At 55.1% G+C, this 22,875-nt stretch overlaps 1 protein-coding gene across 5 annotated transcripts in view; it reads left to right on the top strand.

Annotated features, from left to right (window-relative positions):
* The window catches only part of RGS12 (regulator of G protein signaling 12), a 96,496-nt gene that overhangs the window by 9,500 nt on the left and 64,121 nt on the right, over positions 1 to 22,875 (top strand). For 4 of the 5 annotated variants that reach the window (XM_079154379.1, XM_079154381.1, XM_079154382.1 and 1 more), the window contains exons 2-3: positions 10,082 to 12,035; positions 20,631 to 20,747. In XM_079154379.1, the coding sequence (XP_079010505.1) occupies positions 10,179 to 12,035; positions 20,631 to 20,747 (1,974 nt within the window). In that variant the 5' untranslated portion in view covers positions 10,082 to 10,178. Of the gene's footprint in view, positions 1 to 8,469; positions 8,492 to 10,081; positions 12,036 to 20,630; positions 20,748 to 22,875 lie in introns of those variants that run through there. The other variant, XM_079154380.1, reaches the window with a different exon arrangement.

Raw genomic sequence — 22,875 nt, 5'->3', positions numbered from 1 at the left:
CTCTGCCTCTGTCATCTCTTTCTCCTTTTTAAATTCATGTTTTCCATGCTTGTGGTTCTGCGAACTGCTTACTGTCTGGGTGAGTTCTCTGTAAACATGAGTCTCCGTGTTGCTGTTTAGCTGTGAAGGGAGTCTTTCTCCCTTTGAGACTGAGACTGACTGGGAGCAGGGCAGAAGGGGCTTGCTCTGGGAGACCAAGCTTGAGGCATCTAATGCACGTGTCCCTGATGCTTGGCCTGGAATATCAAAGCCTCAGAACGGACAGTTTCAGAAGGCCCATGGTGGCCCTGCGTGGTGAATGTGCTGCGCTGGAGCCTGCCTGCTCCCAGACTTGGTCACTTGTGTTCTGTTTGCAGACGCAGATTTGCCAAGGAGTTCAGGCAGACCCAGAGGCACAGGGAGCGATTCCTTTTGGTGGAGATTCTCAGGGAGCTTGGTGCATTTGCCCACGTGCTACCTTCAGGCCTGTTCTGAGCTGCGCTGTGGTTGGTTTTCTCCTTGGCCGAACGGGATGCGTGCTCTCAGCTGGTGAAACTGGTGTTGGAATGGACCAGGCAGCTAGCCAGTAGCACTTCTGGGGCCAGTTCTTCCATTCCTAGTTGGTTTGTTTCTGGTGCATGCGGTGCGTTGTCATCCTATTACAGACTTGATTTTGGGGAATGCTTTTTTTTTTAAATAGAGCTGTATAGTTATACATAGTAGTTGGGTTCATCCCAACAAACTCCTACATGCATGGAGTTCAGTCTCAGCTCATGATCCCCCTTTCCCTTCCCAGGGAAAATGCTTTTGAAAACACCCAATTATGCATTGCCACCTAGAAAGAAATATACTGCTATTTGTATGTGTTTGTAGTAGGAATGGTAGCATATCCAATGGTGGTATGCAAACTGGATGATCTCTTCTATACAACAGATGGCCCACTGACAGCACCTTCCAGCAGCTCGTGCTTATTACCTCACGGTAGTGGTCAGTGAGGCTAGGATCTAGGTGTTGGCTAGGCTGCAGTGGACGGGAGCCCTTCCAAGCTCACTCTGGGGCTTGTTGGCATTGGCAGGAGACCTGCCTCCAAGGTTGCTAGCATCGCTGTTGGCAGACATCCTGGCAAAGGCATCTGTTCTTCATCATGCAGGTGTCTTATCAAGGCAACTCATAGACCTTTGGGTGCGGGAGAGGGTGAGCAAGACAAAAGCCACAGTCCTCCTGTAAGCTGATCTTGTGAGGGACATCTTATCACTTTTGCAGCATTCAGCCTGTTGCTAGGTTGGCCACACCCACTAGGAGGGATGCCAAGGGCAGGACAACCAGGAGACTGGATCATAGGGCAACCCTCTCCACGGCTGGGCCTTACCACTCATATCTTTCCTTCTCAGATGCAGAATCTCTGCATCTGAGTCTGCTCAGGGGTGGACGGGTGCCTGGCTCCTGGAGAGCACTGTATTTTGATCTGTAGATGAAACTGAGGTGAGCTATCAGCCCACCCATCCACGCCCAGGACACAGTCACTGCTGTGACCGTGAGGCTTAAGTGAGGCACAGTGGGAGACCGACAGCAGTCAGGGTACAGGGATCCTGAAATCCAGACTGGCATGTTGGCAGTCCCTTAGGCCTCACGTTTTGTGAACAGTGGCCCCCACTCAACCTCCTAGCCTCCTGCCCTCCTCAAAGAGAGTACCTGTTTGCAACTGAGCTGTTTTCCCAGCTGGCTCTCTGCCAGGAGGATTTTCAGGATCCAGGGGCCACTTTCCTCTTGTGCCACTTGTGACCCTTCACTCACAGCTGACGGTCTTTCTGCAGACATAGTTTTCTCAACAGCCTTATGGGTCTCGCCCAGATCTCCTTGGCCTCGCTCTAATCAGACCGAGCCATGCCCTGGAATCTCCTCCAGATAAACTCTCACCACGTGGCCTCCTGCAGGGAGGAGTTGTGCCGAGAAGCCTGTGAGGCACGCTGGGCTCCTCTCAAGGCACTGGCCATCTCCTTAGCTTGTGCTCACATGGTGCTTTTGCCACCTTGGACCAGGCCTGCTGGAGCACAAGGGACCATTGGGGTGGTGGACGGCTCAGCAGGGTTGGTGGCAGAAGTCGATGATAGTACCATGCATCTGGAGAAGGGTGTGGACAGGAGGAGACATGCAGGTGAGCTTCCTGGGGGATGGAAAACAGGTCTGGTAACAGGTCATCCTCATTCAGGGTCCCCACTGTCCTCTCTCCTGTGCCCTTTAGATTCCTTTTGTGTGATTGGGTTTTAACTGGGGGCTTCTGCCCTGCCTTGCTTATATACTTGTGGCATCATATGCTCCTCATTTACTGGGAAGGCACTGCTGTCTGCACTTGTGGGTCACACACAGCCAAGCAGTGTGGGTGACCTGGTGGGGGCAGGGAGTGGTCTGGTTGTCCGCCCCAGCACTTATGCGCTGGCTGGGAGCATCCTGGGGGTGCAGGTGGATAGGAGCCACCCCTCGCTGGCTGGTTATCCTGGCAGGTGGGCTGGCAGTGTTCATGGGCCATTTGGGTCCAGCTAGGTAGAGGGATGATGGGTGATGGATGGGGTTCGAGGATAGGGAGTGAGGGTGGGTCCTAGTTCCTTTCTTGGAGGTTAAAGGTTCCTGTTACTGTAGGCTCCTGGAAAATGTGCCCTGGTGGGTTTTCATGTCAGTCTTCTCGTGTTTAGTTCCTCCTCCATCCTTCCGTCTTCTGAGTGTGCTGGTTAGGGCTGCTGTGGACTGACATGAGGATGTGGGGTGAGCCCTGTGCTCCCTGCTTCCAGACTCACACCCATAAGGCTTGGGCACCCCCATGGTGGCCACATTGTCCCTGCCCAACCTTCAGTACTGGGCCTTGGCCTTTTGTGAGCCTCCTGCACACAGACCTGTGTGGGGTGGGAACACAACTGAGTTTTATTGTGGCTCACAGTTTTGGAGGTTTCGGTCCATGGTTATCGGGCTCCACTGCTTTTGAACCTGTGGTAAGGCAGCACATCATGGCAGGGAGTGTGTTAGAGCACAGCTTCCACCTTACACATCTGGGAATCAGAGAGAGAGAGACAGGAAAGCGCTGAGGTCCCAGAGTCCCCTCTGAGGACACAGCCCAATGGCCCACTTCCTGAAAGTTCTGCCACCTCCCAATAGTACCATGGGCTGGTGGTCAGGCCTTTACCACATGGGCCTTTGGGGTAAAGGCACATTCAAGATCCAAACTATAACGTGAACAAAAACAATAAGTTCAGACACTTAGAGAAGTCTGTAAGAACATTGCGACTGAACTGGTTCTTGGAACATGCCTTCATCCCTGGCTCAGCAGCTGCAGATAAAGTGCTTACATAGTGCAGGGATTTGCTTGGCCCTCTCAGGATCATGCACTGCTGTGGGGCTCTGTCTCAGAGCCTTTTCTCCTGTAATAACAAAGATACCTGAGGCTGGGAGCTTTATAATTTTTTTTTAAGCTTTATAATTTTAAGAGTCTTATGTAGCTCACAGTTTTGGTGGAGTCTGAAAGTCCAAGTTCGAGTGGCCCCGTCTGATCAGCCTCTGGTCAAGATCTTTTGACTGTCATAACATGACAGATGACAGCATATGGCAAGAGGAAACAGGAATGGGGACTAGGCTAGCTCTATGACAGCCTGCTCCCATGGTTATGGCTAGCTCACTCCTGCCTGTAACCCATCACCTCCCACTTGGCCCCCACCCCTTAAAAGACCCACCACCTTTCAATACCATTGCCCTGGGGAGTTGAGCCTTAACATGAGTTCCAGTGGGGACAAGCCACATTCAAACTAGAGCAGGCCTCTAGAAACCCTGGACCACATGTGTGCGCGCCAGGGTTGGAAAGCCGGGCGCTGTGGTTTGGGCTTGTGGTGGAGGCCGTGCAGACGGGTGGAGAAGGTCGCAGAGGTGAGTGCAGGGGGGCACTGGTGATGTGAGCCCATGTGCTCTGCCTCGCCTGTGGCCTGGTTCTCACTGTCCGCAGCCGTGTGCTCCGCGGCTAGGGCCCTCAGGGCGGGTTCCCCAGGGCGGGCTGTGTCCCTCTTGTTTCCCATGTGCCTGGCACAGAGGAGGTGCTCACAGCGATGTGGGGTGGATGTGGGCACCACAGCTGACTCTGTCATTGGAACCCTCTGGAGTGCTCCTGGACGCTAGGGCGAGGCTGCTGCATTTAGACCCAGAAGCACTGCCTGACAAGAGGCCCTTTAGAAGCCTCTTCCTTCACCCCACAGTTCCAGGTCTTCAGAGAGGCAGGTGGTACTTTCCCTCCCTGCAGGATCTGGGCCCCAGCCCAGCCCCACTGGCTTGCTGGGGTACCGGGAGCTCCGTGTGCTGTGGGTGTTGATCAGGTTCTTGGAGTTGCACCCCTTGCCTGAGTACCTGGGGATTGGTTGGTGTGATCATGAATCGGCAGGAGGGCTGTCCTGGAGACAGTGTGTGTGGGCACCCGTCTGTGACTTCTAAAGGAGGGGCCTGTGACCTGGTTGAAGAATTGGTTCTGCTTCATTTGCTGACGCTTCATCTTCTCATCTGTGAGGCTCATGGGATGGGGTGGGCACTGGCACCCCGCCTCCCAGCTGCTGCAGGGCCCAGCCCTGTGCCGACAGGGCCAGACACAGTTCAGCGTGGATGAATAAGGAACAAGTGGCATCAGTGCGCTTCAGAATGGGAGCGATCTAATTCACTATCAGTAATCTGAGGAGGACAGGTGTGGGCGTGAGGAGCAGCCCGGCTCCATCTGCACTATTACCCTGATGGCCCAGGTGTGACGTGCCTAGGGAAGTGTGGCCAGGCCACACTGTGGGTACTGTGGCCTGGGCCTGGTGTTTGGGGATGTGCAGGGCATGCCCCTGCTGAAGTTTCCTGCCCAGCACTTTGCCCTTTGTATGTGGACGGTCTTGTCTGTCCTTAGCGCTGGGAGATAGGCTGCTACTTTTTGGAGCAACTAGTCAGGCAGGTGTTATTGGGCAAACACTAACTGTCATTCATGAGTTCAGTGGACAGTGGCCCCTCTGTTCTCTGCAGCTGCACAACTCGTTCCTCATGAGCAACCTGCTGTTGCAGGCCTGGTGTAACTGGTGGCTTCTGCTGCTTTTCTGTCCCTGGGACCTTCATGCAGTGGCCTGTATCCCTTGAATTGCAGGGTAGGGTCAGGGAGCCCCTTTGTTTTGGTGGCTACAAAATTCCTCCAGCACTTTGTGGGTTTTTCTTCCTTTTAGCCCTTCTCTCTCTCTCTCTCTCTCTGTTTCTCTCTCTCTCTCTCTCTCTCTTTCTTTTAAGTCAAATGAAGTCAAACTTCCTGCCATTTGCTAGAATCTGGCTTCAGTCTCTGCTGCTGCCAGGTTTACTCAGGGAGAATTTTGTGTTCACCATATAAGCTGCAGTTTAAATCAGACAACCCTACACATCCCTTCCCAGGTTGGGAGCTCTCCTCCTGCCTTTGCAGGTGAACAGATACCTTCCACCTCAGTAATGCCCAGGCTGGTCCTCTTGTTCTCCTGACTTTCTGTGATGTCCCCCTACTGCCGGCTCTGTGCTGTGCCCTTTACCTTCTTGCCCCATGTCTGGATCAGTTAGATCTGTGTTGCACCTGCTTCTTGTTTGGAGGGCCTCTGGATTTTTTGTTTGGTGCTGGGGACTGAACCTAGGGTGCTCTACCACTGAGCCACACCCCCAGCCCTTTTTATTTTTAACTTTGGGACAGACTCACTAAGTTGCTTAGGGCCTCACTAAATTGCTAAGGCAGGCCTTCAACTCATTTCCTGAGTTGCTGGGATTACAGGTGTGTGCCAATATGCCCAGCAATGCTTTTTTTCTTTTTGTTTCACTCTCTCTCTCTCTCTCTCTTCTCTCTCTCTCTCTCTCTCTCTCTCTCTCTCTCTCTCTCTCTCTCTCTCTCTCTCTCTCTCTCTCTCTCTCTCTCTCTCTCTCTCTCGTGTGTGTGTGTGTGTTTGACTGGTTCTGGGAATTGAACTTGACCTCAGGCATGCTAGGCAAGTACTCTACCATTGAGGTTCATCCCCAGCCCAGGACGGTCTCTTCTGGGGACTGTGTCCTCTCACATCTGTATGTCCTCAGGCTGGAGAGTGCTGTCTGGGACCACCCAGGGGCTGGTGCCTCCTCTGTCTGGGGAGATGTCCATCACCCACAGGTGGCATGGGGAGGGAGCATTTGGAGTCATTTGTGCTGTGAGCTGGTAGGAGAGAAGCTAAGGGAGACCTGGCCTTGGATGCCAAGATCCCCAGAGCAAGGAGAGAGCTGGGCCCCATACTAGAAACCAGCAGAGAAGGAGCAGCAGCAAGCCAGGGGAGGAGGTGGCTGCAGGTCAGCATGGGAAGGGCAGGGTGACTGCATTTAGGAGACTGGCAGGGTTCTGGTTGCTGTGAGGTGACCAGAGAAAGGTCTCAAGACTGATGGACTGATGAGAGTGACTTCAGAGGAAACCTAGGGCCCACTGGCAGGATACCCTGCAGCAATATCTGTGCCCAGTGCAGGACTGGGAAAAGTCATGGTCAGTTCCTACAGGGTGGGGTGCCCTGGGTGGGTGCAAGGGACATGAGGTGGATGGCAGTGTTCTTAGAGGAAGCCTGATATACTGGGGCTGGGCAAAGAGGGGCCTTAGCGTGGGAGAAGTAAAAGGGTTAGTGAGGGTCCCCAGGGTGGTAATCAGAAAGCCCATGGGGTAGGGGGCAGAGGCTGTGGTCAGAGAGAGCTGTGTGACCGTGAGCAGAAGACAGGTCTAGAGATGGGGAGTTCCCTGGGGTGAGGAGGCAGCTGTCTGGGTAGGGTGGGCTGTAAGTTAGGGCCTCGGCCAGGGCGGATGCTTCTGGCAGAAGGCCTTGGGTGCAGCTGCCTGGATGAGCAGACACAAGGCGGGCGGCAGTGGGAGAGCTCAGGGCTGGGGTTAGAGCCCAGGAGGAGCTCTTAGGCCTTGGGGGTTGAGTGAGGTCTGAGAATGACTGGGCTGTCCTGGGCCTGGGCCCTGGGGCTTCTGCTGACCTGCAGGAGGCTGGGAGCAGGGGCAGGCTGTTGCTGCTTTCAGGGTCAAGGTGTCGCTTGCCTCCAGGTTTTCCTGGCTGGACTGAGAGGTCTTGGCAGGAAGGGACCGTTTTCTTTGCGTTGTAGGCCCAGGCCTGGCTCGGCAACACCATCGAAGGGTAGGCGGCGAGCCTGCTGACAGGAAGGTGGGACCAAGGAGCTGGGCCCTGGGAGATCGAAGAGGACTCTCCACTGCAGGTGTCTGTGTCTGTAGGGATAAAAGTGTGCAGAAGGCATCGATTGTTGATGGCAGTTTAATGGCCCGGAAGTGGCCTTGATGATTTCAGGATCTGCCAGATCATCCCCTTTGGCACCATGTCGTGGTGTGTCCTGGAAGGTGTGGCCAGGTCTGTCTGGGCCAGAGGACAGGGTAGGAAGAGAGGCTGGGGCCTCAACAATGCTCTTCAGGACGGCCCAGAGGCCTGGGGTTGGGATCCGGCTGCTAGAGGGGGTGGTAGGTGGCAAGACAGCTGGACACAGGGATGGTCAGTGCCTTTCATGTGGGGCACCAGGGCATATGTCTTCCTGTGTGTGTTGCCGTGTGGGTGTCGGGTAGATGGCCAGGTGGATGTTCAGCAGCCCTGAGCATTGCTGGTGGTGGGTGGGATGTGGGTCCCGTTGGAGATGGTGACTTTGTGGCACCTGTGCTGACTGGGCCAGGCTGAGGGGAGAGACCACGGAGGCTGATGGCACCCTGTGTCTCAGGTCCACTGGCTTCTTTGCTCAGTTGACTCTTACGACCTGGTAGAGAAGCAACAGGCCTCCTGCCCCTGGAGGAAGGGGTCAGAGCCTGGACCAGTGTGCAGTAGTGACTGGCCTGCAGCACCAGCAGGAGTGGCAGGACTTTGGTAAATCATGACTGCTGAGCCGACTGGATTCTGGATGTTTTAGGCAGGCTCTTGTATACTGCTCCTGCCCCATCAGGTGCTGAGACAGCTCCCTTAGCTGGTGGCTGAAGCCCAGATCTGCTCTCCTCCAGGGCCCACCTCAGTCTGACCAGGCCCTAGTTGGTCTGGGCAGGGCTGGGCTTCTGCATCCCTGGGCTGGGGCCCATCCTTGGGTCCCTCCGCCTGCCTCAGTGGCCATCTCCTCTGATGGATCCTCCGACTCCCCCTCACAGAGACCCTTGGGTTACACCGGCCTCCTGAATGGAATAACCAGGGTAGTCTCCCCATCTCAGATGGTCACTTGATGGCATCTGCAAAGTCCTGTGGCCATGGGAGGGGATGTTTTTGGGCACAGGCCATTAGGGTATGGACCTATTAGGGAACATTATTCAGCTATCACACTGCTAAAATGTCCAGCGAGGAGGTCCTAAAAACATTTCTTGATAACTTTAATATATGTTACCTTTTTAAATTTTTTCTTCCATTTTCTCTCTTTTTCTTTTTTTCTGCTTCTGGGGATGGAACGTAGGGTCTTGTGCCTGCTAAATGAGTTCTCTGCCACTGAGCCACACCCCCAGCCCCAGTAGGTACGTTCTTACTGATGAATATGAATCCGTTAAAAGTTTAGTCCTAACATTTAAATTACTGATTTAGCACCACTTTGATATTAAGTAATGCAGTATTTATAAATAGATTGCTGTTTTCACACACACGTCTCAAAGGATGATTTATTCAGATGCGCACCCTGAGAGTGTTGTCCCCAGGGGCTGCTCTTGGAGGCGTCTGGTCACGCGCTTCCCACCTCACCCTGCTCCAGCTTCTCTGTGTGTGTGTCTGAAAATTATTCTGACTCTGTTTATGACTGTTTCCGGAAACTTTATCCCAAGATACGAGAATCCCTTCTAACAACAGTTATTTAAAAATCATGTTACTTATTGTTTTCTGGATCTTCATAACATAGCCACTGGCTGTATTGCTTTTTAAAGGGTCTGGTGCAGTGGAGAGTTCTCAGGGCGGTCAAGAGCCGTCTAGGACAGGCTGTGTGCCGGCTTGGCCCCTGGCTGGTGTCTGCACCGACTGAGAGGAGGCCCCTGCGCCTCAGTGGTCTGTGTAGACGGTGAGGTCTGTGTAGACACCTACCCCGCCTCTGGGAGTCTAGAGCTTTGGCACGGACCCTCCAAGGTGCCCAGAGGACCAGCCCCAGTGAATGCCCTGGACACTGAGTCCCTCCTGGGCTCCCTGGTTGGCACTGCCACACGTGCTGCCAGAGCTCCTTGCTGGGGAGTCAAGTGCATCCCCAGCCTCCACCAGGAGGGGCTCTGGACTCCCACCTGGGCTCCTGGACTTGGCCCCATGCATCTCCCACTGCTGATTCTGCTTTGAGCCCCTTTGCTGTGATGAGCCAGAGCTGTGAGGGTGCCTTGTGCTGAGTCCTGGGTCGCGGGCCCAGGGGTGCGCCTGGGGACCCTGACACAGATCTGTTTTCAGTGATATGCAGTAAGTACTTTAAATGATAAAGTCTTGCCTGGAATAATTAAATGAGAATTATATTTCCTTGCTCTTTTGGGTCGTTGTTTTATCTATCCTGTTGTGTGACCTCTGTAGCTTTATAAATTGAGGTTGTGTTCAATCTAATATGTTTTCTGCACACAACACTTTGTTCAAAAAAATTAATTGTGGGAGGATTGCGGGATATGAGAAAACATAAAGTGACCCTGTCTCCTGAGGGAAATGCTTCAAGGGGATTTGTGACCAAATCAAGTATTGGATGGAATGATCTTCAGGGCCTTTGACCCCAGGACAGCCCTGCTGTTCAGCTGGGTTCTGCCACTTGAGGGGTGCCTCTGGACACTTGTGACCTGTGGTGACTCCTGGGACTGCTCAGTGGGGCCTGTTGCTGTCCCCACAGCTGCGCATGGGGCTGCTCTGTGGAGTCCTGCTCATACCTCCCCAGGGCCGAGGTGGCCTCATCCCTGAGAGGTGCTTTCTGCTTGAAGGGAGGGTTCTCTTTCCACTTTGAAGTGCGGCGGATGCAGACGCTGCTCTTCCCTCCCATGGGCATTTACGTGGCAGCTGGGGTGGCGTTCCTTGAGAATCATCTTTTTATGTTTGGATAGTACCTGTCAGTGGTAGAGATGGGCCTACCGGTGACAAGCTGTTTTGTCTTTCCTCCTTAGGGCCTTGTTTCAAGAGGAACTGTGGTAGCCTCGAGCACCCCTGAAGCATGGATCCCCTGGCTTAGCGACATGCTGTCTATCTTGGGAGCGCTTCAGGATGTACAGGGCTGGCGAGCCAGGGAGGCGCGTGCGGAGTGTGGAAGTCGCCCGCGGCAGAGCTGGCTACGGGTTTACCCTCTCTGGACAGGCACCTTGTGTGCTCAGCTGCGTCATGAGGGGCAGCCCCGCTGACTTCGTTGGCCTCCGAGCGGGAGACCAGATATTTGCTGTCAATGAGATCAACGTGAGAAAAGCCTCTCATGAGGACGTGGTGAAGTTGATCGGGAAATGCTCTGGTGTCCTGCGCATGGTGGTTGGAGAGGGTGTCGGCCACCTGGAGTCGTGCTCCAGTGATGAGGAAGGTGGACTTTATGAGGGAAAAGGCTGGCTAAAGCCCAAACTCGACTCGAAGGCATTGGGTATAAACAGGGCAGAGAGAGTCGTGGAGGAAATGCAATCGGGTGGGATTCTCAATATGATTTTTGAAAGCCCAGGTCTTTGTGTGAGTGGTTCAGAGCCCTTGAAACTGAAGCAGAGATCCCTGTCGGAGTCTGCTGCCACACGATCTGACCTGGGCCTGGAGGGGCTGAGTGCGCCACATCCCGGAGTGCTTTCCAAGGAGGAGGTGGCAAAGGTCATCAACGAGGATTCAGTTTTCAGCATGGGGCTAGAGAGTCATGATGACTTTGGACTGGATGCGAGCATTCTGAACGTTGCCATGGTGGTGGGCTACCTGGGCTCCATCGAGCTCCCTTCCACGAGCTCCAACCTGGAGTGCGACAGCTTGCAGGCCATCCGCGGCTGCATGCGGCGCCTGCGGGCAGAACAGAAGATTCACTCGCTGGTGACAATGAAGATCATGCATGACTGCGTGCAGCTGTGCGCGGACAAGGCCGGCGTGGTGGCCGAGTACCCGGCCGAGAAGCTGGCGTTCAGTGCCGTGTGCCCAGACGACAGGCGGTTCTTCGGGCTGGTGACCATGCAGACCAGTGATGATGGGAGCCTGGTGCAGGAGGAGGAGGGCACCCTGCGGACGTCCTGCCACGTGTTCATGGTGGACCCAGACTTGTTCCATCACAAGATCCACCAAGGCATCGCGCGGCGGTTCGGGTTTGCCTGCACAGCCGACCCTGACACCAGCGGCTGTTTGGAGTTCCCAGCATCCTCACTTCCTGTGCTTCAGTTCATCTCGGTCCTGTACCGAGACATGGGTGAGCTGATCGAGGGCGTGCGGGCCCGTGCTTTCCTGGACGGGGATGCCGATGCCCACCAGAATAATAGCACCAGCAGCAACAGTGACAGCGGCATTGGGAATTTCAACCAGGAAGAGAAGAGTAACCGGGTGCTGGTGGTTGACTTGGGTGCCAGCTCCAGCAGGCATGGCCTGGGCAGCGGCCCTGGGTGGGAGGGGGTGGGCGGGAGGGGCTCTCAGCCCTGGGGTGTGCCCTGGAATGGGGCCTTCTGTCGGGACTCTGAGGCAGTCTCCCCACTTGAGGCTGGCTCCCAGATGGACAGGTTCTTGGACTTAAACAAGCATCTAGGCCCACCCTCTCACATGGAGGTGCCCCCGGCCTCCTTGCGGAGTTCCGTCCCTCCTTCCAAAAGGGGTGCTGTGGGTGCTGGCTGTGGTCTGAGCCAGCGGTGGCTCCCGGTCCACGTGCTCCAGGAGTGGCAGTGTGGACATGCCAGTGACCAGGAATCGTACACGGATTCCACTGACGGCTGGTCCAGCGTCAACTGCGGCACGCTGCCCCCTCCCATGAGCAAGATCCCCGCAGACCGCTACCGGGTAGAAGGCAGCTTCACGCAGGCCCCACTGAGCTCCCAGAAGAGGGACTGGGCCAGGAAAGCTTTTGGAATGCAAAACATTTTTGGGCCCCATCGAAATGTTAGAAAGAGCAAAGACGACAAGAAGGTAAGCCTGCTGGCAGTAATGTAGGGCAGATGCACTTGGTGGCGTGGCTTTGGCTGAGGCTCCTGGCAGGTGCCACGGGGTATCTGCTCTGCCCCATGCTGCAGACTGCCTTGCCTGGAAGCCCTGGCTCTCCATGGCTCTCATTCTCCTGCTGCCGTGCGTGGCCCTGACGTCTGGGTGGGCAGGTGGGGTGAGAGGGAAGGCAACTCTCAGCCTGGGCCAGGTCCTCCCCCTGCTCCTCCCCATGGGGGGCTCCTGGCTGCTTGGGGCCAGGGCAGGATAGAGCAGAAGCCCTGGCTGGGCTGCCTGTGGTGTGCTCTCACCTGAGGCCCCTCAGCTCTTGGGGCTTCCTTGTTACAAAGTGCTTCAGAGAGGGAGAGGATAGGTCTGCAGTTCCACCTCTCCACAGTGACCCTGCGAGTGCTCAAGTGCTGGTGTATCTGAGGACGGACCTTTTTTTTTTTTTTTTTTTTTTTTAAAGAAAAGCAGTTGTAATCCCATGGATTTCCAACCTGATTCTTTTCTTTTTATTTTCTAAAGGTAAAATGAAATGTATGTTTAATAGGTTGTTCTAGTGGGGTCTCACTTTTATTTTTCATGTTCCTGGCAGTTCTAAACCCCAACTGGGCTTCTCAAGGAGGGGTCCTCTTCCTTCCCTGTGGAGCCCACCCTGTGGAGGGGTCAGGAGCACTCTCACTCTAGCCTGGGGGCTGTCTTCATTGGGCTGGTCAGGGGGTAATGGGCTGGAAACTGTTACTTGAGATGGGACATTTGTGGTCTCTTGAGCACATATTTAAGAATGTGTTCTCTCCATTGTCTTTGTGTAAGTAGAGAAATACCCAGATCCTCCTGGCTCTTCGGGACTGTGGGGCCCTCACCCACGTCCCATGAAGTGTGGTGGCCTGGGCACCGTACAGTGTTGTGCTTTGCATGATTTACGGTGCTGGTTTACAGTCCTCAGGATGCCTGGGAGGCCCACAGTACCTTTGTCTGGTTAGCAAGTGAACTGACTGACCCTTGAGGATTGGTGATGTGGGAAGTTCAACCCGTTGGGAATCAGCGGGTCCTGAACTGCTCCTGGGGCTCTTTGTAGTGCTGTCTCCACTGAGGGCCGTTTACAGCCACAGCCAGGCTGGAGTGGGGCAGGAGGATGGAGTGCCCCTGGGGAGCTGGAGCATCAGTGCTGGACAGAGGCAAGCACCCGCTGCTTTATGACAGCACCAGGGCCCGATCTCACCTTGGCAGGCATTCTCCATGCCATCAGGCAGGTGACTTTATTTCTGTTTTCCTGGCAAGGAAGTGAAGCTTCATGAATGTCAAGAGCCTTGCCCACAGCCAGGTGGCAAGTCAGTGCTGGCAAGTCGCCCCCCAGGGACTACCCTACCATGAGGCAACAGGACCAGTTGACCTGGCCACAGCCCAAGTGTCCTGTTGTGGGAAACAGACTGGTCAAGAAGCAGCAAGCAGCACTCTGAGAGGAGAACTCGGGCAGGCCCAGAGGAATACAAAGTCCAAAATGTGAGCCCCCATCCACAGTTTCTCACAACATTCAGAGGCTATCTCTGCAGCATCATGAACTTTCTAGTGTGCCTCACACGTGGTTGTGCACAGGGTTTCTAACAGGAAGCACGTCTTCAGAAGCAGAGTGCATAATGGGAAAGAACTGGCTCTCTAGCCTTGAGTGGGCAGGCACTTCCCAGGGGAACTGATCTATAGTCCAAAAGGTAGGGACCCCTGGCCAGTCAGGCTTCCTGGAGTAAGGCTGAGCCAGGGGAGGGGACTGACCAGGTGACCAGCTGGGCTGGCTCCAGGATCAGAGGCTGGGCAAGGAAGGGAGGCCAGGCAGTCGGTGACTGGCATGACCCTCTGTTTGGCTACATGGTATGCATACCCCCTTCTGCCCATACTGGGTCTCCTATACCACAAGAGTGGCCCAGGTGGATCCCCAGACAGGACCCTCATGGTGAGGATGCTTGCTCCTTTCAGCTTAGTCCCAGCAGTTGGTTGCTGGTTGTTGTGGTTTGTTCTGTGACTTCTCTGAACTGATTCTGTGAAGTGTATTCTGTTATGTGTCCATGAGGTTGGCTAGCCTTGTGATCAGCTAGTGACTGGACAGATGTGTCCTTAGATGCTGACAGTCTCCCAGGCCAGCTGGGGACTCGGTGTGCGTGCAGGGGTGTGCCTTCAGCACTCTGCCCTTCCGTCACTTCCTTCTCAAGGTCGGAGGTGAGAACTTGGGGCCTTCTTAGGCATTCTCGAACACGTGGCTTCTAGATACCCAGGAATATGTTGGGGCTTCTTAACTACCAGGGTGTCTTATTCCCCAGCTTTATCTTGAGCCAGCCATGGCTAAGTTGTCTCTGCTTAGAGTTTATTTGCCTAGTAAATTCCGATGGGTGTTTTATGTACCCAGCACTGGGTAGGGGTGGGGGCAGTGTGGCCAGGACAGACATAGCCTGGCCCTGCAGGGGCTGTAGTCTAGGTTGGATTAGGGATTTTGAATTCTAGCAGTGGAGGCAACAAAAGAAAAAGTATACATAAAGCACATTACATCAACAATCTGAAAGTTGCGTTTATCGAAAGGCTCACCACCTGAGTGGAAAGCGGCACAGGGTGGGCGGCATACTCATGGACAGCACGGTGGGTGCCGGTTAGCCCAGGTGACGTAGGAAAACCCTACACTCTGTGCCAGTGGCAAGCACCCAGCTAGAAAGGGGGGATAGGACCCACACAGACGTTGCTCCAGAGAAGGTGTTCACGTGGCAGCAGCATGTGGACGCACGCTGGCCTCGCAGTCCACCAGAGGAGGACCAGCCCGGACCAGTGCAATGCACGCCCAGCAGGAGAGTGACAGCAGTGGGAGGAAGCACTGCTGGACATGTCAATGGTGTGGCCACCCCAGTGTGGTGGTTCCCTAAGAAATTCAGAGTAGATACCCAAGTGATCCAGCGATCCCACTTCTGACGTGTACCTGGAACCTGAAGCAGACTCGATGGGCCGGGGACACAGCAGCATCAGCACTACAGGTGGGACAGGGAGGTGCCCGGCGTCCACCCAGGGGAAGGAGCAGTGTAGAGCAGCCACCCTACCTGGAGCACCATGGTTCTCAGAAGGAGATCCTGAGGCATGCTGGCAGGATGGGCCCTGAGGCCTTCACCGAGCAGGATGAGCCGCTTCCACACACCCAGGACCCGGAGTCCTTGAGCCCATGCGCAGGGGAGGTGGTGGGCGCTGGTGTTCATGGGATGGAGCTTCCACTGGGAAGACAGAAAGCTCTGGAGACAGTGTGATGGTTGAGCAGCACCATGAAAGTGCCTGGTGCTACCCCAGTGGTCAAGATGGCACATTTTGTGTTATATTCATTACATGGCAGAGTTACAAAAGTATCCCAAAAGCACAGTGCAGTAGTAGAACAAGACTCACCTGTTATCCTAGTGACTCGGGGGACTGAGGCAGGAGGGTCCCAAGTTCAAAGCCACCCTCAGCAACTTAGCGAGACCCTGTCTCTAAATAAGAAATAGAAAGGGCTGGGAATGTGGCTCAGTGTTTAAAGAACCCCTGTGTTCAATCCCTTGTCTCTCCCACCGAAAAAAAAGGATCTGGACTTCAGACCAGCCGCCCTGCTCTGACCTTGGACAGTCCTCTGTGGCTTCTGTTCTCATCTGTCGCCTAAGGATTGGACTAGCTAGTTACCTGGTCACTTCTTGCCCTGCATTGGGGGTCCCAGGGGAGAATGTGTTGTTGGCCCAGAGAGGGGTTGATGGTTCGGCCCCAGGGCAGTGGGCAGGCGTCAGCAGACTAGGTTCCACCCTTACCTCATTTCTAGCTGTTTTCTATGGGGGGCCCGTGCCTTTTGGGCCTCCTGTGTGGTGGGCGACAGCAGAGAGGAGCCCTCCCTGGGAGCCCAGCCAGCACCTTTGCACTTTGAGATGGCACCTTTGCACCAAATGGGTGATTCCTCCTGGGGTCCTTCGGCAATCCTTGAAGCTGGCTGGCCTCCTGCCAACTTGGGCACTTGGGCTCGGGCCTTGTGTGGATTCTGGGCAGTGAGGTGATGTGGCTGCCCCAGGCGTCTGCCTCAGGGTGACTGTGCAGACGCTGCTGCTACTCCTGTGGGCCCTGCTGGCCTCTAAGGGCCTTCCCACCTTAGTCAGTGGTTTGCAGAGGAGCCTGTGTCCTGAGGCTGCTTTATAGGAAGTGCTGTCTACTATTTAGCCCTCAGGGGAGAGTCTGGACTGTGCAGGACCAGCAGGGGATGCCCACCTATCTGTGGAAGTTCACACCTTCTGTTTCCTTCTGCCAGGATGATGGACTCTCAATTTGAGAAAACAACGAATAATGCTGGTTTCCTCTGTTGGTTAATGTCACTTCAGTCACTTGCATTCATTCCCGGAGTTGATTTAGTTCTCTGCAGGAATGTCTTTCTCTTTGCTGGACTGTTAGATTTGTCTTTCTTCTTTCCATTTCCAAATCTCACAACCTGTCTGTGTGTAACTGGGTGCAGGCTCCCCCCTGCCTGCCCTGGGGTACAGGTTCTCAAGCCAATTGCAGCGGGGCGGCTTGGCAGGTGTGGCCATGCTGTCCTGCGCAGAGTCTCCTGTGCAGTCACCTGAGTTTCATGAATTAAGCTTTTTCTCATCACAAAGCCATGGGTTCATTACCCACTCCCCTAACTGCGGAAAGTACTGACTAGCTGTATAATTTGTACAAAATGGAGTCATTTCATACAGAGGTTTTGACCTTCTGGTTAGCGGTAGACTGTGGACGTTTCCTGTGTTCACACTTGCGCTGCGACAAAACCATGCCATCTGCACGGCTGCTGGGCCGACCTTGGACTGGGGTGACTCGCCCCCGCTATTAGGCAGTCAGCCCCCACGTTGTTTGGCTTCCTAAACACCACTGAGCACCTTCTCCTTGGTCCTCTCAACAAGTCCTGGGTGCTGAGCACTGTGCTGGGCGGCAGGTGTGAAAAGGGAACAGACAGAAGCCGAAGCCAGAGGTCCTTGCCGCCCTCATGGATGTGCCGGTCCACAGCGGGTAGGTGCAGATGCCAGCAGTGTGCAGTCTTGGTGGTGGCAGGAAGGCAGGGGAGGGACCCTGGGGAGTCTGCCTCGGTCAGGGCCTGACCGAGTGCAGGAGGGGATGAGGTTGAGGGGCTAGCTGGGAGCCCAGAGTCTGTGTGGCAGGACAGGCCCCACAGCTTCAGCAACAGCAGGGCACTGCTGGAGCCCCTGAAGGTGTGAGCAGGCAGCCAGGAGGGGAGGCCAGTCCTGAGGTGCTGGGCCCTCAGACCAGATTCAGTTTTAGAGTTAGAATCAGCTTTGAGCAAGTTTTTTTTTTGTTTTTTTTTTTTTAGTTGTCAATGTATATTTATTTGTTTGTTTGCTTTTATGTGGTGCTGAGAATTGAACCCATTGCCTCACACATACTAGGCAAGCTCTACCACTGAGCTATGACTTTGGGCAAGTTTTTGAACAATGAATTTCTCTGACAAGTGTGTCTTGAGAATCTCACATTCTTTACTTGATAGCAAGGACCCCAGTGAAGTGACCTGACGCGCTGTTCAGTGTGAGCGCGGGGGGAGGTGTGGACCTGAGTCTGCCTGCAGCTCACAGCCTGCGCCAGGGAGTGCGGGTTCCCTGGAGCCAGGAGTGTCATGTCCACAGCAGAGCTTTCTCGGTTGTCACAGCCAGGCCTGTGCCATCAGGGACAAGACACATGATGAGCCAGAGGCTCACCACCCCCAGCAGGAGGCAGGAACCCATGTCGGTCTGGATGCCTGGCCTCCGAGCACCTGGCGGGAAGGGTGCCCAGGCTCAAGCCTCAGAGATGCTGCCTGTGCAGATGTGCCCTCCTCAGCTGGGGATAAGCAGGTCTTCCCGCACAGCTGTCTTGGAGTGAACCTGTCTTGAGTGGCCATGGCTATGGAGAGGCCCTGTGGTGCTTAGCTCCACCCTGGCCCCTGCTGGTCTTGCTTTTGTGCTGCCTGTAACCGGAAGCCCTCTGGGGGGCTTTCCTCAGGGTCTGGCTGTGGTGGATGCAAAGAGGGTGCCTCTCCACATGGCAGCTGCAGCCTCTGGGCGTGGGGCCCTTGCCTGCCCCGAAGATGGTGCCACCAGCTCCACCTGCATCCAGGGCTGCCCTTTGCTGCTCTGTACCAGAACTGCACTGGCTTCCCAGAGAGCTGTTGCCTCTGCTTCCCCGGTGGGCTCCACCACGGGATGTGGTGGCTGTCCTCTGTGTTCTTGTTGCACCTGGCACAGGAGAGGGTGTCCAGTCTGGCTCCTTTCTGTGCGCCCAGCACATTCCGCCACCCTTTCCGTGGGTGGCACTCATGTGTGTCCCCGTAGTGGGAGGCTAGTGTGTGCTCAGGACCTGCTGGTTGTGGGTATTGGCAGGTGATAGCATGTGGGGTGCTTGCTCTGCACCCCCAGGTGAAAGGCGTGTTCACTCTGTTGGGCAGTGGGATTCTGTGGGCAGAGGTGGACTTGCCCCTGTCCCAGAACCTCATTCCTGGTGGCGTTGACATCTTCTGAGAGGAGGGCCTTGGCCGCCCCCTTCAGGCCCCGCTGTCCTCTGCAGCTGTTCTTGCCCCCCCTTTCCTCCTCCACCCTCCCTTCAGCTTTCCTTTGCTCACAGATCCCCAACTGCCTGTCCATCCAGCTGTGTGTTCTGATGGCCTTCGTCAAGTGTCCCCACAGCGTGGCCTTGCTTTGCCTGTCCCCTGCTCTGCAGCCTGCCTGACTGTTGCTGGGGTTTTACCAGTGCATGTGGGTTTGGGGATGTGAGAAATGGGCTCCCTGTCCAAATCCAATCCACAGAGTGGACCGAGAGGCACGAGCTATAGCAAAAATCAAGGCTTGACGGTCTTGCAAGAACTGCGTCCAGGGACGCAGGACACCCAGAGCCGTTATATCCAGCTGTCTCCTCGTGTGGGGAGTCCCTCCCTGGTTCCTCATTGACTGAGTACTATGGGGCACACAGTCTTCCCGATGTCACCTGGGGCTTACTGTCTCCTATTGGGTTATTTAAAGAAATGTACCTTTGGTTGTTCCCACCTCCCTGTTCTCCTGGTGGGAGTCTTCCTGGATCGAGTGCCCTTGGCACGGACACAGCTCTTACTTCTGTACCTCAGTTACTGTTTCTTAATGGAGAGGTCCTCTCTGTTGGTCAGGCCTTCCTGCTTACCTCCTGTTTGTCAAGGGCTGGTTCAGGGGCATGGGCTTTGGACCCGTCACATCCATAGGCTGGTGCTAAACACTTCTGTAACTTTCCAATCTCTCTATCTCCCCTCCAACTCCCTCATTACATTCCTGTTTTACAGGTAAGGCTGAACACTGATGTCTGAATATGGACCACCAAACTTTGTATTTCTTAGAGGGGGACAGGGGGACTTTGTGTGCAAGGTCTGTGGTGGCCTGTGGCCCTGTGCTGGCTGAGAGGACGAGAGGATGGGAGTAGGGGCAGGGACTCTGAGACTCCAGGCATTGGTGGACTGGAGATCCTGATAAGGAGTTTTGGGTGAGGTGCTAGGGGAAGAGGGTGGGAAGGCAGAGGCTGGTGGCTGGGGGGCATTTGGCATTGAGATGACCGAGGAGGGCGGGGACAAGTGTGGGGCTGGGTGGCCATGTGGGAAAAGGATGTATCCTGATGCTGAGGATGATGGAGGGGCCAAGGGTGGGGTCTGTGCAGGGCGTTTGGATCTCTAGAGACCTGGAGCCAGGAAGAGTATTGGGGCTGGGGGAGCAGCAGGAGGTGGGCCGGGCGCATGGGCCAGCAGGTGGACCAAGGCTGTACTTGGAGGACTCTGGAAGGCCAGAGCCTTGCTTCTTTGCTGCCTCTGTCACAGGTGGGGGTGAGAGGGCCAGTCCGTGGCCAGGATGTCACTCCTGTGTGGCTCAGAGCAAGGCAGCAGTGCACCAGAGTTCAACCGCTAGAGGTTTACAGGGAATTGCTGCAGGGGTTCCCATGGGTGGGCACCATCTTCAGGTGACCCAGAAACAACTTGGCACCCTCCTCCTGCCAGAGAGGGGTCTCAGGTTCCAAGGTGTTTGGGGAATCCCCTTGTGCGACTTTTGTTATTGGCATCGATGGCTTCCATGTTGGAAGTGTCTGGTGTGCTGAGCACCAGGAAGACGTCTCAGTCCACGAGAGGAGGAGCTGCAGTCTTGCCAGCTGCTGTGTCACACGTCAGTGCTGGCTGGTCCTTGGTCGGTGGTGTGTCCTGAAGTGCCGGAGCCTCTGGAAAGTGTGGCCTCTGCCCCATGCTTCCCACTCGCTGTGCGTCCCCGTGCTCTTCCTTTGGCTCTTTTGGGGCAGACGGTCCTGTGCCATCTTGGAGTTAGAGAGTGGGGCTGGGAGGTGTCATCGGGCAGACAGCTGGTAACTGGCAGAGTGATATCTGGAAGTCCTGAGACAACGCTTCCCCAGCTTTGTGTTTCTGTGGGTGTAAAACGTGTGGCGAAGCTCGCCCGGGGTGGCGCCCCGTCTGGTTGTGCCTCCTGGCCTCGCGCTCCTCTGTGCTCCTCTGCAGCCCCCGGGAAGCTGACAGCTCTCTGGGGGGACCTCCTGACACGCCTTTTTCTTTCTGTCTAGGGCTCCAAGTTCGGACGAGGAGCTGGGTTTGCCCAGACTTCTCAACGCGCCTCACTGCGGAGGTCGTTCGGAAGATCCAAGAGGGTCAGCATCACGCGTTCCCTCGATGACCTAGAGGTAGGTGGGTGCGTTCCTCTGCTCAAGGTGCCGAAGCTGAAAGTCGCCCTAGAGAAGCTTTCTGCTCCTCGTGGGAGCGTGGCTTCCCAGGGAGTTCCCCACATGCTGCTGCACCTTTGCCGCCCTGGACGCGCCTGTGGGCACCCCTGCCCCTCAGCATAGGGGTGCTGTGTAGACAGGGCTCGCCGGATCCCAGGGAGCTTCCTAGAGGAGTGGTGTTGGCCCTGAGGGCATATCCTCCTGGGGCCTCTTTTATCTTTTATTTCTTTTTAAAAAAATAGTGAATTTATTTTTCGAGAGAAATTTCGGTTTTACAGAAAACTCGAGTGGAAGTCACAAAGCCCCCACCCCCACCCTGTGCCTGCCCTCAGTCCACCGGTTGTCATCCTTACGTGGCAGGGACACGTGTCGCAGCCCAGGCGCGAGTGCTGTTGACGGGCGCCGGGAGCCGGTTGTGCCTTGGGCGTGTGGATGGATGGACGTCGCACCCCCACCTGGCGGCAGGGGCAGGACAGGCCCGGGGTCTGCCTGCTCTCCCATCTCCCACCCTGGCCCGGCACACCCCCTCTCACAGTCCCTTCGTGGGTTTGAATGCTAGTAAACGCAGCCACGCTACGGGTCTTGTCCTGCCACTGTCCAAACACGGGCCTGAGTGTTCAGGACTTCCCGGCGTGGCTGCAGCTCTGAGGGATACTGCGGGCTAGTGCGGCACTCTGCTTGGAGTGTGCCCAGTGTTTGGTCCACCCTGCAGTGGTGGACACTTGGGGAGTAGGAGCACGCTCTCCACTCCTGCCTGGCTCCCCAAGCACACAGTAGGACTGAAAGGAAAGGCCGCATGAGGGGCTGGCCACGGCCTGCCCGGCTACTCCGACTTGAGGGCAGGGCTGTTGCTGACGGCACCCAGCCAAGTGGCTGGTCTCCTGTCCTCAGGTGAGGCTTCTGCCAGGGAGGCTGTCTGGTTTGTCTGCGAGACGTCCTCGCAGGTCCGTCCCCAGGAGAGGGAAGCCCACGTGCAAAGCTTTGTGCAGTGGGGAGGTCGCAGGTCGCTGTGCCACCGAGAGGGCTTCCGCTGCTCTGTGCTTTCCCTTGCCTCAGAGGTGGTCACCTGGGCCCTGACATCCTCAGCGCTAGAAGGAAGCTGGCTGGCTGGTGCGGGTCTCTTGCCTCCAGTCTGGGGAAAATCCCAGCTGGGGCTTCCGTCCTCATTCCACACCTCAGGTGTGGCAAACCCAGGCTCTCCTGCCTGAGCCTCCTCTTTCTTAGGGGGAAAGGGGGATTTGAACCCAGGGTGCTCTACCATTGAACCACATTCCCGCCCTTTTAATTTTTTATTTGAGAGAGGATTTCACTAAATTATTTAGGGCTTTGCCAAGTTGCTGAGGCTGGCTGTGAATTTGGGTCCTCCTGGCTTAGCCATGCAGTTTTTTTTGTTTGTGTGTTTGTTTGTTTTTCGGTGCTGAAGTCTGGGATCGTGCAGTCTTCTCTGCCACAGCACGAGTGGATGAGAGGCAGCTGCAGGCAGCTCTCCACAGGCTTGCTCAGTGAGCAGCGCAGTGTGCACTAACCCCAAGTTCAGAGAGGAAATTCTGAGAAGTTAAGAGATATTTTGAACCAAATAATAATGAAAATACCACCTGTCTAAACTTGTGGGACTTGGCACAGCCATGCTTATAGCTTCATGGTGCCTAGATTACTGAGGAAAGGAGGCAGAAGTCATCACAAGCATGGACAAGGGCCAGAGTAATGACTAGACAGTAACTGGTCAGAATAGCAGCTTATGCAACAGAAAACAAGCCAACTCAACTCACAACCGAGCTCGTCTTAGGAGGTCACCATAATCTTGGTACCAAAAATCTGACTGAGACTTTAGAAGGAGGGAAAGTTACAAGCAAGCTCACCAACAATAGCCATGAGAATCCTAAACCATACATTAGCAAGTGGAGTTCAGCAGTTTATAAAAAGGGTAACAAACACAGTGTTTATTACAAAGATATAGTATTTTTTAATATTTGAATATCAGTCAATATAACTTACCACATTAGCAGAGTAAGGTAGAAAAAGTGTATGTTAATGTCAACAGAGGCAGGAAAGACATTTGGTAAAATTCAGAACTCCTTTATGGTAAAAC

Source organism: Sciurus vulgaris (assembly GCF_902686455.1).
Source record: "Sciurus vulgaris genome assembly, chromosome: 9".
NCBI classification, from domain to species: domain Eukaryota; kingdom Metazoa; phylum Chordata; class Mammalia; order Rodentia; family Sciuridae; genus Sciurus; species Sciurus vulgaris.
The sequence above is the reverse complement of the archived record's forward strand: the minus strand, read 5'-3'. Positions and strand labels throughout refer to the sequence as shown.